The following is a 17,869-nucleotide window of genomic DNA, read 5'->3' as shown; positions in this document are numbered from 1 at the left end:
GAGGCAGTAGTTGATCAGGAAGTCAACAAGCATTACCAAAGCTAAAGAAGATAAGTGTTGTAAATGAACATTGCCAACATTTGGTTGACGTAAGAGTAGGAAAACGAAGAGTGGCAGGAAAGAATCCCTCCTGATATAAAGTATAGGAGAGAAGCATAACCTGAATTGCATGTGGCAATAGCAAGAGTGGAACAAACAGCACTAATGTGTATCATGTGTTCCCAAAAATAATTTAAGTCAAAAGACTTGAGCTAACAGTTTGAAGTAAACTTTACCACAGAGTACTTGTTGTGGTGTTAGAAGCGTTTTGGTTCTGGCAGGAGAGTGTACCAGGATAAGGGGACATTAGTAGTACCCCTGGCAGGTTAGTGAACCAGGAGGAACCTGTTAAAGTACTACATTGTGGTTGAAGACTGTGGAGAAGAATAAGTGGCAAGACCACTTTCATAAATTGTGTTGGAATCATCCCGACAGAACATTTTTGATGATACAAAGTTACAAGAATATACAGTTATCAGGTGTATGATTACCTTAACTGTTGTTTGTTACTTTTGAACTGCCATTGATTACCTTTATGAGTTTGATATATGTACAAGTGTGATGGACAGATTCCTTTTATTAGAGTGTATTGATAGCCAGGGAAATTCTCTTTAGGTTACGAATGGTGAGGCGTTTGTCACACCCTTTAAGTTAATAAAATGGCTAAGTGTAAAAAACGTTTACCAAGTTGTCCGCCTCACATTTCTGACTCCTCACAGAATCCCCCCCCCCCATTTTCCATATTCTCCAAAGACTACTGCTGAGGTTTCCGAAATCCGTTGTGGACACAGTCTTCTGTGGATGGTCTGGTCAACGAAGGCCCAGGGATCGCGGGTGCATATGAAACTTTCGGACGCAGAGTTAGTTTCGGTTGGATGTGTTGCTTAGGAATCGGTTCCAGATACATTCCAGCTGTATACGCAAACAAAGAAAAGATGAAGACTTCTGCAGAGAAGGTGACCCCAGGACACCTGTAGGATGTGAAGAATATGGATTTCAACGGGAGTAAGCATGGTCAGGCGGTGACAGGCGATCTGCCAGGGACAAACAAACAAGCAGGTCCGGCATGAATTTCGCTGATGCAAGAAGGCTGAAAATGCTGGAGCAGGCATCCTGTTGTACAAGGTGAAGAACCTTTAGTTCCAAGGATGCACTTGGAACAGCTATGGCTACATCAAGGTAGCCCAGGAGAGACATGGTCAGTACACTGGTTGGTCCATGGACACTTCTGAAGGCTCAGACAGAACGGATCTTCAAGCAGGGGTCGAGGCTAGTTGTTACTATCGATCCAGTGGTGGAAACACTGACATTTGTCTTCCTGCAATCAGGCAGAGGAGAAAGACTTCACTGTGACTTTACTGTAGTTGGTCAGTTGTAGAAGTTGTCCTCAGGTCGTGAACTGGCTGCTCTTCTTCGTAGAGAACTTGGCTCCAAAGATGATCTGAGGAATGTCTACTTTTTATCCAAGATCTAGACTGGAAGATCGACCAATGGTAAGGATGTGCACCATTCAAACTGGTAGTGGCTATCCAATCATGGATAGCCACTGACCACAACATCTGCCCAGCAACAGACATTCAGGCATCAAATGCAAAAGTGCACAAGTAAAAGGTATAAAACACGATATAAAAATATCCGCTTCCACCAGATCATCCTAGGCACATTGTAAATGTAACCAACAAGCCACTACAGAAACGTTAAAGGATACAAAGTTCCTAACCGCAGTTCACTTTAGGGTAATGTGTGCAATTTGGACAATACAAGAAAATCCCAAAAACAGACACAGTCCCTCAGTACTGATAGTCTTATGGACTAATCAGTTTCCCCACTGCAATGACAAAAAGACAAGGGAAGTAAAGCTTAAGGCTTTAATCATCTCCAAAAGTTTAGGGCATGATAAAAAACAAACCAAATAGAAAGGGTATCCAATGGAGGTCTATGGGAAGAAAGCAGCCGCAAAAAAACATCTTTCCTAACAATGCCCAAATTATTGCCTTTCTCTAAAGTTTATACTAGGGGGTCTTTAAAGGCTTCCTACTTCTTACTGCCTCTACTTATCATCCTGCTTGTGTGACTCTTGGCAGTGCATCCTGTTGAGGCTTAATCATCATCTGCTGCTACCTTCCACCTTGTGGCGGGTGGCCCCACCTCCCAGCGGCTGTGACATCACTACGTGGCGTATTCTGGTCACATGACTCAAGGCACGCCGCAGCCTGCGGACCCTCCACTTACCATCCTGCTTGTCTGACTCTTGAGTCAGACTCGGCACCCTCTTGAGGCTCAATCATTTGCTGCTGCCTTCCACCTTGCGATGTGTGGCCCCACTCACATCACTACATCACTCCTCTGCCCTTTTTAAGGGGCTCTTGCCCCGGGTGTCCATCGCCCGGGCATCCTGTTCAAAGGGCAGGTGCTCTAAGGCAACTTCAGCTCCCTGTATGCCCCTTGGTGCACCTCCTTCACACAATACTAGTTATTTCATGGTTTGCAGTATGACTCATTGATTATGTCCTTTTATGCTTTCTCACTTTAATGGTTCTTCTACTTTTTTTTTAAATGGTGCTTTCTTTTATGAACATTCCTGTTCACATCTCTAATAAGAGACAACATGTCTCATGTTGCTTCTCAATCATACCTTACTTACCCTTTTATTCATGACTCAGCCTTGTCTTAACTACGGAATGCTTGTTCGATTAAGTCAAAAAACTGATTTACTTCTTGATCTCTTTATCTCTCTCAACTTTGACTTTCTTTGCATTACGGAGACGTGGCTTCGACATTATGACACTGCCTCAATTGCAGCTCTTACTTCACACTGTTCTTTTTTCACACGCTCCAAGACATCTCCAGTCTGGAAGTGGCACTGGCTTATTATTTTACTTTCATTGGGTTATTGCCCCTTCACTTGTTCTACAACCTCCTTTGCAACCCCTGAATAGCTTTCTATTTCACAATTTACCGCCCCAGAGATCTCTTGGCTCGTTCCATGATTACTTTGATTCTCTTATATTCCTTCTTCTATTTCTTCACTAATTGTCACTGGGGGTTTCAATATCCATCTTCCTCAGTTGGACCCTTGATCTTGCCCCTTAATTTTGCTTACCTCAGCTTTAAATCTTAAATTACTTCCCTCTCCTCATACCCACTCTAAAGGTGGAATTATTTACCTATTCTTTTGTTCTTCTGGTCTTGAATCTATTGATTCTATGACAACCCATATTTTACCTCCTGCTGATCATTTTTTATTTTACTAACCTTTTCTATTCTCAAACCTTAATTTCCTTCCTTGCTCACCCTCAACTTCCATGTCCCGCGCCATGACCCATGTAATTGGACTCTTCTGCTCTTATTACCTCTATATGATCTCAAAACTGTGGTGATGGGCTCTCTGCTTCTCGTGATTTAGATTGCTGTCTTACTAACATTTAATCTGCCATCACTTATTTGCTAGATACTGCTTCCCCTCTCAGAATTCAAACCTACGGGTATGTCTCATCGCCCCTGGCGCTCCCCTTTCTTGAAATCCCATAGGATTCAAGCTCACAGATGAAAAAATAAATCCAGTTCTAACTTCAATCATGCAGTGTTCAAAATTGTGGGGAGCCTAGAAACAACTACCACAGCGTATTTTGGCTCAGCAGGCCAACTGATGCCAAACAAACACACCTATGTGAATTCAACTATGTGCATTTGGGACAATCTATAAATAAACATTACAGCAAAACGATTGGGTTAAAACATCGGAAGAAAAACAAAGATACTCCATGAACCTACAATGCTCACTTGATATCCGAGCAATTCATGAACTCCCACAATATTTGGTACTTTTCCCAGACCCAATTATTCGTACTGCCTTCATGAAAATCCATCTAAACACTTTTCCAACTAGACAAAGGCCCTCATTACGACCCAGGCGGTAAGTTACCGCCTGGGCCGTGACTTTACCACCATGGCGTAAACTACGTTTACGCCATGGTGGTTGGCGGACTTACCGCCCCATTCCGACCTTGGCGGGGCGGTAAGTCCCCAATCCCCATTTACCCTTCCCCATTCCCATTTTTGCCCCATAGGGCATAATGGGAGTGGGGAAGGCGTTAATTACGCCACCGTATATTACGGTGGCGTAATTAACTCCATGGTCCCTTAGCGCCATGGATTTTAACACCTGCTAAAAGCAGGTGTTAAGTCCGCCATGGCGCTAAGGGACCTCGTACTCAGGCGGTAAGGGTCGGCGCCGTTTACGGCGCCGTAAACCCCTTACCGCCTGAGTTGTAATGAGGGCCAAAGACTAGCAAATATTCGACAAATACCTAAAACGGAACAATTCTGCCGATTTTGCATGGATAAAAAAAAACACCTGAAACTCTGAAACATCTTATCATGATCTGCCCTGCCCTCACGACAAGAGACTCCTATTTGGAGATCTATTCAAGATTTCTGACCAACAAGAAGGAGACTCTAGATGACGGAACATCTTAAGAGGCCAGGACAAGAAATTGATATATACAGTCGTCCAATTTCTTGCAGACATTCTGGACCATTCAAAAGATCCAAACCCCATAAATGTTGGATTGTAGAAAATCGCCCTTTTTCAATGTTACTATGTTTGCAATACTGTTAAGAATGAGATATACGTTTTATGAAACCAAATGAAAAGTTTATGTTTACACTAAATCAATTTAAATAAAAAAATAAACATTAGGACATGTTTATTATGACTTTTAAAGCATAAGTGATCATAAATAATTAAAGTGATAACTGCGCATCTTATGTGAATGTTAGATTTGCAGAATGTTATGTACTAGCTACTTGTTCCCCAATGGTAGCTTCTGGTCACTCATTAATGCGGGAGACAGAGAAGCTACCTTTAACTCCTGCGCTTATTCAAACTTAATTTCGATCCCTGCATTCACTTCATCTCTCCATTTGTAGATTTCCTTTCTTAAATAGGCTAAGGTGAATTACTCCCAGACACTTATTCAATCTCAGGCAAAATCCCCATGATTGCTCTTTCACTAATCTTAACATTCTTACTCCTCCCCCTCCTGCCCCTTCTTCGTTTTCTAATATTTCTCCAATTTCTTTCTTGCTAAGACTGAGAATATCAGATCTTCATTTAAAAACGATGCTTCTTCAGACTCTCCAGATTCTTCTGCTAGTGTTTCCTCTCTCTCAAATGTTCCTTCTTTCGCTTGTATTTCACCAATCTCTGAATGGGAGGTCAGATCCTCTTCCTGTGCTTGCTCTGGTTTCAACAACCCTGTTTAATCGCTCTCTCTTCTGGCTCCTTCCCTTCGGCATTTAAAATAGCAACTATTGTTCCACTGCTTAAAAAGCCCTCTCGATCCTTCTGACCCCTCTAATTTTCAGGCAATTTCTCTTCTTCCAGATCTAGCTAAACTTTTGGAATGACTAGTACATGTCCAACTTTCTTCTTATCTGAAATCTCACAACTTACTCCCTCCGTCCCCCAGCAATCTGGTTTTCGGTCAGGTTCTGCACAGACACTGCACTACTGTCTGTATCAAACTCTATTCTTCATGCTTGTCATCTCAAACTTTTTTCAATTTTGATCTTGCTTGACCTCAGTGCTGCATTCAACAAGGTATACCCACCTTACTTTACACTCTTCCTTCTCTTGAATTTTCTGGTACGGTCAAACTGTTTTTCCTCCTAGCTCTCTAATCATTGTTTCATTGTGTTCTTGAAGGGCTCTACTTCCCGCTCATTTCCTCTTTCTTACAGTGTTCTACAAGGGTCGGAACTTGATGCTGTATTATTTACCCTTCATACCTCTTCTCTTGCTTCGTTGATCTTAAATTATGGCTTTCATGTCCATCTCTATACACAGATTCTTCTATCATTCCCTTCTTTTAATGATTCATTCAACTTTGTTTTTCCACTGGTCTCCCTGCTCTCTCTTCATGGATGTCTTCTTGCTTTCTTTGCCTTAAATAAAGACATTTATTTTTTCCAGCTTCTTCCAGGGACTCCCCCCTTTAACTATTTATTTCCCACCGCTCCAACTACCCTTTTCTATGCATGCTTGCAACCTCAGTGTCATATTTCACCCCTCTATTTCATTCGAGGTCCAAATTACGACTGATTCGCTCTTGTTGCTTTCATCTTTTTAATATTAAGAAAATGTGTCTATTGCTTAATTTTTCCGTCTGCTAAAAATCTGTTCCAATATCGGGCTCTTTCTCGTCACTATTATTGTTGCTCACTATGTAGGTCTTCCAAATTACGTTATTCTTCTTTTGTGTTCTATTTCACATTCTGCAGTTAGGATTCTCTTCTGTCTACCGCTCTTTCCTCTTATTTCCGCTTATCTTTCATGTTTCCACTGGTTATCTGCTCAGCAGTGCTTTGAATTCCATTTTCTCTGTTTAGTTTTTAAATGTATAAATGCTCTAGCACCACCCTATCTTTGATTTCTCTACATCATCGGACCCACAACCTTTGTTCTGCTTCACAGTAACTTCTTTCGGCATCTCATCCCACCTGTTGCTCATTTCCCCTCCTTGCGCCTAAGCTCTTGAATTCTTTACTTTTTGATATTCGCTCTGGTTTTTCTTTTACACAGTTCAAAAAACTGCTCAAGAACCATCTACTTCAGATCTCCTTTCCCAGATTCATCACTTGTACTTAATATCTGAATCATATTGATTTTGTCTTTTATTCACTGTATTGTACTGTCATCCTCTAACAAACTCTTTGGATAAAAGTGTTGTATAAGCCTTGCAAATAAATAAATGTTCGGGTACATACCTGGAACGGACTCTGCTGAGGCACTAGGCCTATTTACTTGGTAGGTTAGAACTGCTGATGCTATAAGGGTCTTCATTTTAAGGCAGGGTGTAGGTTACTCCTTTAAATGCATTTTCTTTTTCACTTTACTACTTAGTTTTCCTCGTTTTATTGGTTTGAAATGCTTTCACTGTTTTCCATTGTAAAGTCTGTGGGATCTCGCTTTGAGGTCAACTGCGTAGTGATAACTGTTCTGCTTTTACTTTACATGCTTATAGTTAAAGGCCTAATAAATTAGTATATTTTTGTACTTCTGCGTGGTACTTCTGCATTTTGAGTGTTTTATGTGTAGTTAACTGTACTATTACACCACCCCATATCTTCTGAAGTCTGCCTTACTGCTTAGTCTGCAGTATATTGATAGATTTCAGGTAGACCCAAGTGTCAATTACCCTGTTCACTAACTAGGGTTTACTCTCAAAACGGTCACGCAGGGCTGTTTCTGAAAATCCATCATACTTTTACTTCTACTTCCTTCTTTTTTTCTGCTAATTCATCGTTACTTCTCCATCTTTACTTTACTTCTTTTAAAGATTGTTTGCTTCTCTTTGTTTGCTTCTCTTTTGTAAAAATCACTTCGGTGATTAAACCTCGTAATAAAAAAAAAAATTAAAACAAAAAAGAAAAATCCATCATAATGGCAATAAATGCATGCCCAGAGGGGAATTCTCTCAGAGGCCCTATCCAGATCACTGTACTTGGGGGTTGGCTTGGGCAGGCATAGCCTGGCAATGCAGCCTGCAACACAATTGCGGCCACTGCTGGGGTGCAGTTTTTTAAGCGGTGTACATTGGAGTAGAGAACTGGTAAAATCATTGATCTTTCTTCTTCCCTGCTGCAAGGGGTCAGAAACGTGAGGCGGACAACTTTGTGAAGAATGTTCAACAAATGACATTGTATTAAACAAAAAGGATGGCTAACCACCTCACTATACCTACCCGGATGAGAATTTCCTTGCCTTAAATAAACAAAGGATATCTGTTTCTCACACTCATACATACAATAAATCAGTAAAGTAATATATGGCAGTTCAAAGGTTAACTAGAAGATATAGATATAGATATAATATAACAATAGTCTTTACTTATAATCTGGGCGAATTCACCTTCCCCAGATTCAAGTAGGGTTCTGCTCCACAGTTTCTAAAAGAATTGAAGAAATTCTGGTTTGCAACACAGTTCCAATATAGTTTTTGACAACAGAAAGTTCCAGCACTCCAGTGGTTTAATACAGAAAACAAAATAGTCTTTCCCCTTCTTGGGCAAGAACAAACTTCAGAATTATTCTCTTCACCTGCAGGATAGTTTCATAGTTCTTCAAAAGCAACAACAATGATTTGCCACAACTGAGTATTCTGCTTGGAATACAATTTCTCTATAACAGTTTATACAGTTCTTTATTCAGCACCACAAACAAATTGCATTTGTCAGAACCACTTTACAGCACTTCATCAACTTCTACCTGGTTTACTCCCATGCCAGGCCAACTACTACTTGCCCCGACAGCTTTTCAGCAATAGTACTTCTGTGGTAAAGAACAACTTAGAATAGCCCTGCAATAGCTTCACAATGTTCAGTATTTTGCAGCATTAAACGGTTAGCAACTTTTCAGGGAAAACAACATTCACACTGGTGCTCTATAATACTCGTCTGCAAATTATGCTCATCTCCTTCTGAATAACCTTATCCAGAAAGGCAGTCTTTTTGCCACTCTTGTTTCCCAACTGCACAACTACCCAAATACTGACAAGAAACGGGTCTTACTCCGTTTCTTCCTTGGCTTTGGCAATGTGTGCTTATACCAGTGATGATTATATGCTTCTCAAAATGTGGGTAACAAGCTACATAACCTTTAGGCCTTTCATTAGTCCCCCTTTGCCTTTGGCAATGTCTGCTAGATTTGAATTACCTTATTTTAGATTTCTATTGGCTTGGGCAATGGTTGTATGTATTAGCTTATAACAATAGTGTCCCATTGGGCTGCAGCGTTTTCCATAAACTCACACGCTTAATGTTAAAGTCATTTGGCTTTAACAAACGCGACTTCCGCTCCTTTCTGATTGTTCGAGATTCAAAAATACTTCTAATATCACTTTCACACATACGTGAGTGCTTTTTAGTGAAATGTCTGCCTTGAAAACGCGAGCCGTTCATGACAGGTTCCACTGAACATTTTGGAAACGTGCATTGATGAGCTAGGGGACCATAACGAAAACAGGACCCGAATTCAAACTTGTATTGATATGCTGCGTATATTGTTAACCAGATGCAATGTGATTATGGAAATCGATTGATCCAAGTAGTCCAAATGCAATTTTATAACAGGTCATAATATAAACAGGTGATCATGTGCTAAGTGGGTTTGCTGGAAACTGGTTGTGGTGTGCTAACTGGGCATATAACATCAACTACCAATGGTGCGTTAAGTTCAAATATAAATACTTACACACATGTATTCATCAAAATATTTGGCACCTTGGAGTAAGAAACATCGCCACTTTAAAAGTACATATGCTTTTTTAATATTGAGGATGATTAAAAAAAGTGTACCATGTTTTCTCATAATAGGCGTTATGCTTACCCATTTTAAGTGGTACACAACTGGACCTCGCAAAGATGAAGGGCAGAGATGGACATGTGGGATTCAAATACGTGATGCCAATTTCAACCAAATCTTGGACGCAAGCACTTAAATCAATGAGCTATCTTCATTGCAAATTAATATGTAATTAAAATAGTTGTGTGCACAAGGGCAACATCTTATGTCAGCACCCTTACACATTTGGATACAGTATTTACTGTAAATAAACATTTTGTAAGAGGTCACTTGTTTTATACAAATTCAAGTCGCTCTTTTAGACTTCCCAAAGATCAGTCCTGGGCCCTACAATTTGTCTTGCTTTTGGAACTCCGGATGTGCCCTTCAGTTTAGAGTTTCATTGAGTTCCAAGAGGTACCTTCAGTATCTTGACAAGAGAAACTTGGGTGAAGCAACAATGACTGATCCCCCCCCCCCCGCCATTCAAACCCAAATATCCAAAAGGGACTGTCTCACACATGTGCATCAGTCCGGTCCAACTAACCTGCTGCTCTCGGCGTCATGTTTCTCCTCGTTCTTCTGACTTTCATCCTAAGCAGGTCATAGAATAACAGCCAAACGAAGTGCATAGTATGATGATGGGGAAAGACAAAAATAGACAAATAAATACTGTTAAAATTACAGAAAGGGCTACATTTATAAACCATCAAATGTCTGGACTATTCTGTAGGTTTGGGTGAAGCAGTTGAGAGTTGTGCACTCCTGTGTTTGGGTGGAAATGTCCTACTCAAAGTCATCAAATCTCCCCAACTCTCCTAGTGGTAAATATGGAGGAGCAACCAAGGCTCGGCTCTCAGGAGGAGAATAGGGTGACTAAAGGTGCAGTATATTACTTTAAAGCATTGAATAAGGGAATGTTCACACAATATAGTCAACACATTGAATCTTTATCTTGACGTACTGGGAAAATGGCAATGCGATTTTACAGGTAAGTAATATTATGAAATAGAATAAGTTCTGCATCTTTGGTGCTTAACCCTTCTAGTTAGGATCACTGGGAGAGTTCATTCATGGCCTCCAGGCACCAAGGTTGACCAGTTAGTTTTGGGTTAGAAAGTTCTCCAGGCATAGTGTATTTAAAAAGTTGCTTCTATAGAGTATAATGTTAGTGGTTCAAAAGGTCTGCCCTCTGGATTATGTCAAGTCAACTGCAAGCTGTCAGGAGACGGCAAGAGGTCATGTTGAAAGTTGGTGTTTTATTAAACCAAAATAAGGCTTGCCCTGACCCTACTTCTATGAGGTTCTCTTTTCCATCTTTAAAGAAAACAACAAAGGTTGCTCATGAGGATGTCTTACAACAGAACTAGTCCTCCATCCAAACCTAATCTTACACAAGTGCTGTCACTACCATTAGTACAAAAGTGTAACAAACTCAACCAGAAACGATCTCGCAAGAAATCTCTCTCAACCCTGAAAGGGGTGGCTGGTTTCTGAACCCCACCCAAGTGTTCCTCTGGATTTTACCAGGCCCATTGGCTGGTGATACCGTTCAAAGTGTCACTTTATTCTTCCTCTTCTCCTGATGGTAGTTGGTTCCAGTCTACCAAACGTGTCTCTCTCGCTACATGCCTGGTTGTATAGTTCAAAGTTCCTCAATTCCCCACACCCCGGCCTGGGGTATTCTTTCCTTCTCTCCCTTGGAGAACATCTTCTCTCTTCCCTGCTTGTGACCTTATTTGTCATGCACCGCCTTGGGGTCCTCTTATTCTGAACCCGCCCAGGGGGACTGTATCTTTTACCCCATCTACAGGGGTCTCTGAGGTCTCCGCCAGTCTTGGGTTTCTACTGCATTCACCCCACCCTGGGGCACTTTATTGCTCACCCAGTTAAGGGGTCTCTGGATTCTGCCACAGCTTGCTTTGAGCTATGGCTGGGTCTTGTCGGCCCCCCGCCCCTGGCACAACTATGTACTTGTTTTACTGTAGCAGCGTTCCTGCTCCTAACTGCATCAGAGAGCAGTGTTCTGCTGTCTCCTCTGCTGTCTCCTCTTGCGACTGGCCCTGCCAGACTACATTTGTCTGTGGCTGGCTCCACAGGGCTTCCTCCCTGATTGTGTGCCATACTGTATGGACTAATTGAGGGCCCCTGACCCCACTCACACTCTCCTGAGGATAACACTCAACTGCTAATCCACGTACCTAGATTGGGTTTTGGCAAACCACTCAGAGTTCCATATTCACTATAACAAGGGTGGTCTCTTAAAATCTGTCCACCAGGCCAGATTGTTATAATAATAATTTGTTTTTTTATACAACGCTTTAATCTAAAGCACTTTACACAGGGCTTATTTACATACATTACTATTATTACCCAATCGAAACTAGTACTCAATTGGAGGATGAAAGGCTGAGTTGGCCTTGCCGGAATTCGAACCTGCGTCCTGGAAATCAAACATATCTCAGCAACAAGCGTTTAACCCGCTGAACCAATTTACCAGGTTACCAGATTATAGATATCCCTCTTAACAACTAGGGATCCTGGTGGTCCGTGGCAGCATACCACGTATGGTGGGGGGGGTGCTACCATATCAAAGCATGAACCACAGACTAAGCAGAGAGGTCTCCCCTCCAATGGATTCTTGTTAGAAGGGGTCCAGTGATCCCAAAACTAAAGCGCATGCAGGAGGAGGGTGAAATAAAAGAAAAGTCTAATTGACCTCTGGAGTCAGAAGAAATCCCAGATTCCAGAAATGGTGCTGGGAGGCTCAGGACAAAGAGGGTAAGATATGCAAAAAGAAAATCTCTGTAGCAAGCCCCCATGTATGCAATAACCCATTTGGGCATTGGTGGTTATGGAGATGTTACAGACTCACTCACTAGGAAGTCCTCAGCCCCTAAGGAGGGAGGGGAAGTCACCCCCACTGCCTGATCCCCTAGGGAGTATTGTGTAGCAGGCTCACCTCCATAATCTCAAAGGGGGTGAGCTCCCCCGTGGGGAGAAGGGACGATTTCCTTGGATTCGTCACACCTCCCTTGAGTGAAATCGGACTACTCTTCCAGTAGCCACCAATGTACAGAGTCTAGTCTATTATTTTACGTGAAACACTGAACACCCTCAGATAGATGGTTGCACAGCCATCACCAGAGGGTTTGTTTAAAAAAATCTCCCTGACATAACCTATAGTGGGTTGCCAAATTGTGTGCTAAATATATGCATAGTACTATTTTTCTTACTTTTCATTGTGTAAAGCGTGCCTTCGTGTGATCATGTAATGAACTATAGCATTTTTTTTTACTTTCCTGTGTCGGTTCTTTTAGTTGTTATTTATGTAACTGTACTACATACCAATAGCCTCTAACTCCTTAGTTTAGGCGGAATACTCTGATACGCAACTTTAAGAAAGGTTGAGTTAAACTTGGGGGAGACAGCTTTGTTTCCCCAGGTTGGCTTCTCCAAATCCTACCCCCATGCAGTGATTCACAAATACCCTCCTAGCACATTGCTTTATAGAAAAGACCTAGACTGAGCAGCTGTCAGGGAAGGTGGGCAGTCTGAATGTATTTAATTTGATACTCAATCTTGACTATTGCCCAGTGTGGACTCTAGGGCTTTTGATTTTTAACCTGGAGAGAGCGAGACTCTTTTTCCCACTCTCGCATGTAAATTTCTGTGATTTGGACTCTGTGTTTCTTGTGGTTGTGGAGTCTGACAAACTGCATAGGCATCATCTTTACATTGTGACACACAGCACCTTCAGTGAAGTGGCACAGGGAAGTCTCTTAGATTTCCCAAAGGTTTAACTACCTTCTCTTGTATAAACTACTGTTTCCAAGAGCAGTGAAGTGAAATGTACTTTACTTACATTTTGTAACTTTCTAGACCCAGCACACACTATCTTACAATAGGGTGCTGTCTAATTTCTCATGTATCATTTTTATGTTACCCTTTCTATAATTAATGGCTGGTGGCAGTGGTTTACTTTTTTAATACGATTGTGTGTTTGTACCGCTGGCTGCAATTGCAGCCTTGTAAAGCACCCATGGGTGCCCATTTTGACAAAATTGCCCAGTCTTCTTTTTTCACCATTTCTTGCTGGAAAGGTCCTTCTTGAGATTTACTCTGTGTGCCAAACCAGGTTTGGTCCCTTTGTTCGTTTTGTCTTTGGCGGGATTCACGAGTGAAGCCTGCCTCTGGCTCCAGTATGTTTGGCAGGGCCAGTAAGTGAGGGAGGTGCCCGAAACTCCCTGTGCTTAATTCCCTTGGTTACAGGAATGCACCCAATGGTGAAAGGATGGCTGGCTGTCCGGCAAGGACAGCCACCCTGCTGTGTGATTGACAGCTAGGCTGGAATGAATGGGAGAAACCTGCATAAAAGGCAAGGCTTATTGGCTTTGAAGGCAGAGTCGACCACTGGACGAAGGAATCTGAAGATGAACTTGAAAGAGACGCCTGCTGCAACTCCTGGACCGTTGGTTTGCCCGGTGAAGCACGGCTGCTGTGCTGAAGCTCCAAATTCGTTTTGACTAGAGAAGCCCTGCAAGGACGACTTCTCCCCTTGAGTTGGTGGGAACAATCAACTCCAAAGTGAACTCGTTTGGACATTTTCTCGGAGCGGGCTGTACTTCCACTGCTGCTGCTGGAACCGAAGTGCCAGGGAGAGGAATACCAAACGGAGTGCACCACTTTAAAGTCGGAACCAAGTTTGGGGAAGATCCTCCGGACTCCCAGTAAGCAGAACTGACCAAGCCTGAGCCACCTCAACAGAGTGCTGGACCCCAGATGTGAGGAAAGTCCAGAGTGGTATCCGAGAGTCCGCAGTGGTGCTATTTGCTGAGACACGAGGAGCTGAAACCGCGAGTGCCGCGGAATAGAAGTTTGTCCTTTTCTGTCACCGACCGCCCTGTTGTGTTGCAGGAGTCCCCAGAAGTCCTTCCCTCTTGACCCCATTACTGAGGCACAGGAACAAAAGGATCTGTAGAGCCACACAGGAACAGGAGCCAGCTGGAACCATTTCTTCTAACCAAAGATACTGTACAGTCTAAGAGAACTTACCTCTTGTTGTTGTAGCCTTACTTGATCTCAGATGAGACTTGTCTTGGTTGATTCTGTAGAGTTGCTTGTATCTTCTACCTCTCACAAGCCTCCCAGCTTGTGGCCCTACATTGATTCTACTTTTTCTGCAAAGACTTCTAAAACATTGTACAAGACTTTTATTCACCTACAAGAAGTGCTTCAGCTCACCTAGACTTTTGCCCAATTAACTTCGGCTGGTCTGGCTCCCTGAATAACTCTTCTTTCCTCTGACATTGTGTTTACCTTCCTTCCAAGAAGGGGTTAACTTGCTTTTCATTGGGGGTTCAAAGTGTTTATTTGGATACTTGTCACTGTGAATCTCTGTGTAACCACCCTACTGCTCACATTGACCCTCCTGAGATAAACCTGGCTGCTCAGCCACACTACCAACCTGTGTAACACAGACTTATACCAAAGGTTGGGTTCCTATTGCCAGGAGGTGAAGGTTGTTGTAGTGCACCCAAAGGGTACTGCTCCAAATCTTGCCTAACACCCAGGGAGCACCTCTTTGCTACAGAGACTAACAGTGAAATCAGACTGGTAGTTGAGCTGAACACTGACTGGCCACTCAATGATACACGAGAGCAGGGTTAAAAGAACCAGAGTTTGAGGTACAGGTGCATAGTGCAGCCCCTTGCAAAGGTGTCATTCGACTAAGTTCTTTTTGGAATCTCTCTGGTGTCGTCAGTAAGTCGCCCCGCAAATAGGTTTGGACTAGTCCCTGTTGTGGAGCTCCGTTGTTGCTGCTGGAGGACGGTGCGAGCTAGTATCAACTGGTGGTGCGCAGTGTTCCATGCAGTCACACAGGCTCTGCAGCTTTTTCCCACTGGTCGGAGCAATCCGACGAATGGAGTAGTCTCCCTGGTGACTCTGGTGGGTTGTAATCTTGGGAAGGTCTGCCCAGGTTGCATGTTGTCTGAAATGAAAAGCAACTGGCCAGCATTTTATTGAAGAGGAATGGGCTGATCCACAATGGTAATACCCAAACACGTGCAGGCACTAAGGGAGGGGACAGGGACTGGGGCTCTCCCAACTGCCATCTTCCCCCACAGGGTAGGAATGACTAGCTTCCACCCTGGTAGGCCGCACTCTCCAGGTGAACAGGGGTCCCATTCCATCTTGACAAGGACTGCCTACTGACCCAATCAAAAGAGTTCCTAGATGGAAAGCTGTGTTTGTAGTTACTACTTTGCCTAATGTGACAAATCTGTCCCTTCTCCCCAAGGGGGGGATCCACCCGGTTTGGGACTAGGGACGTGAGCCCGCTATGCAATACCCTCCCGAAGGGACAGGGTAAGCAGGATCCCACTGCGGCGGAGGAGGGTGGGGTGGGGGGGTGGCTTGGTTTGACACCCCCTCCTTACTGAGGACTAGGAATACCCACACAAGTATTCCCTTTCTCCTCCCCTCATTGTGAAGTCCCAAGCATGTATGGGTTATATGGGAACAGGGTTTTCAGGGTTTAATTTGGATGCCTTGGTTTCTGACCTGGATGTTTTACTGCCTCTTTGTGAAACCCGGGACCAATGGAATGTTCCCCTCATTACTATGGAGGGTCCTAAATACACTTATCAGGCAAGAGAAAGAGAGGTGGCTGCAGAGCAAGAAACACCAGCAAACACTGGCTTGCGCTGGAATGCAGAGGGCGAACCTTCCCTCACAGTAGCTGCCGAACCGGAAGGCCATGCAGTCCGCATGGTGGGTGGAAACCCTAAACCGACTACGGAACACTTCCACTTTTGACAAAGGCAGAAGGCCTAATGATACCGGGATCGCTGAAAGAGGAAGCACGAATAAGCAACCCAAGACAAACAGGCACGTTATTCCTCTGCCGCTTAAGTGAAGAAACTGAGTGAAGAAGGAACAAGTTACTTACTTGTAACTGTTGTTCTCGAGCATGGGTCTGACATGGATTCAAATGCTCATGAATATTCCCCATTGTCAGACTGGGAATCCTCGGTAAAAGAAAAAACAGTTTCACTTTTGTTTATAAACTGTCTTTCTCCTATAAACCAATGACTGAGCTCTGGGTCATACTGCCCCCAGACAATGATCGCCCTCTCCCTAAGCCCCTCCCTCTGGCAGCCATCTTCAGATTTGGTAGCACGTAAAGTGGCAGTATGACCAAGAAGAGCCGCCAAAGGGCATGAGAGGAGGGTTCGCATATGAATCCATGCCAGACACATGCTGGAGAACAACAGTTACAGGTAAGTTACTTGTTCATTCTCCAGCATGGGGTATGGCATGGATTCACATGCTCATGTGAATAAAGAATACACAACAGTACATACATACACAACCACGGGAGGTGGCAAGGCTTAACAGAAGCAATTACTCTCACATCCTCACCAGGCTCACCTTCAAGAGAACAGGTTGCGTAGCACTGCGTCGACGACTCTGGACCCCTCCCTGTCGACTCAGAATAATTTTGTGAAGGTGTGCATAGACCTCCAGGTCGCAGCCTTGCATACATCCAGCAGGGGCACACCAGACAGGAACACCGTTGTCGCAGTGATCGCTCTCGTAGAGCGGGGTCTCGGATGGCCAGGCAGCAGTCAGTTTACCAACCAGTGACAATGACTGATGCAGACGGAGACCCACCGGGAGATGGAAGCCTTGGACAAGGCCTTCCCATGGTTCACATGACCAATGTACACAAAAAGCGGAGAAGTTTTCTGGAAACTCTTCGTGCAGGCCACATAAAAGTTCAGCGCTCAAGCCACATCCAGCGAGTGCAAAGTCCTTTCAGCCGGCGACAAAGGTGTGGGAAAAAACACAGGAAACACCAAGGGTTAGTTGTGAAGGAGGGGTGCGTCCGCAGCACCACCTTCGTCTCGTGGAAAGTCAAGTAAGGCCGCTTGCAGGACTGGGCCTGGAACTCACCTACTCTCCTGGCAGCGGCGATGGCCACAAGGAAAGCTGACTTCCAAGACAGGAACTCGACCGGAGCTTGATGCATCCTCTCGAATGGGGCTCCCATGAGCCCAGTCAGCACCACGTTGAGTTCCCACGCCAGGGAGGGAGCCTTCACTGGCGGGAACGAACAGAACAGTCCTTTGATGAACTCCTTCACTACACGGTGACACCAAAGAGAAGACCGTCCCGGAGACCTGGTGTAGCGTGAGATAGCTGCCAGGTGCACTATGATGAAGATGTGCGCCAGCCCCGACTAAGCCAATGACAAGTACGGTAGGACTTGGAGGGCCGTGACCCTCAGAGGGTTAATCTTCTGCAACCGGCACCAAGTTGCGAAATGCTTCCATTTGTGCCTGTAGCACTTAAGAGTCGATGACGCCCTGGCCCTAGCAAAGACCTCCCTGCAGTCCGCAGGCAGCTCGTAACCACCAAACTCTAATGCTGCAGGAGCAAGGCCTTCAGGTTCAGCGATCCTGGGTCATGTTGCAGAATT

General features: G+C 43.9%; 1 protein-coding gene across 4 annotated transcripts in view; it reads right to left on the bottom strand.

Moving 5' to 3' along the window:
• The window catches only part of RBM23 (RNA binding motif protein 23), a 1,244,959-nt gene that overhangs the window by 924,267 nt on the left and 302,823 nt on the right, over window positions 1-17,869 (bottom strand). For all 4 annotated transcript variants that reach the window (XR_011282968.1, XM_069633849.1, XM_069633851.1 and 1 more), the window contains one exon: window positions 9,932-9,978. Coding sequence is in view for 3 of the 4 variants with exons in the window: in XM_069633849.1 (XP_069489950.1) it covers window positions 9,932-9,978 (47 nt within the window). In the remaining variant the exon portion in view is untranslated. The remainder of the gene's footprint in view (window positions 1-9,931; window positions 9,979-17,869) is intronic.

Source organism: Ambystoma mexicanum, chromosome 13, assembly GCF_040938575.1.
Source record: "Ambystoma mexicanum isolate Mex_15411 chromosome 13, UKY_AmexF1_1, whole genome shotgun sequence".
NCBI lineage: Eukaryota > Metazoa > Chordata > Amphibia > Caudata > Ambystomatidae > Ambystoma > Ambystoma mexicanum.
Note: the sequence above shows the minus strand (reverse complement) of the source record. Positions and strands in the feature narration are given on the sequence as shown.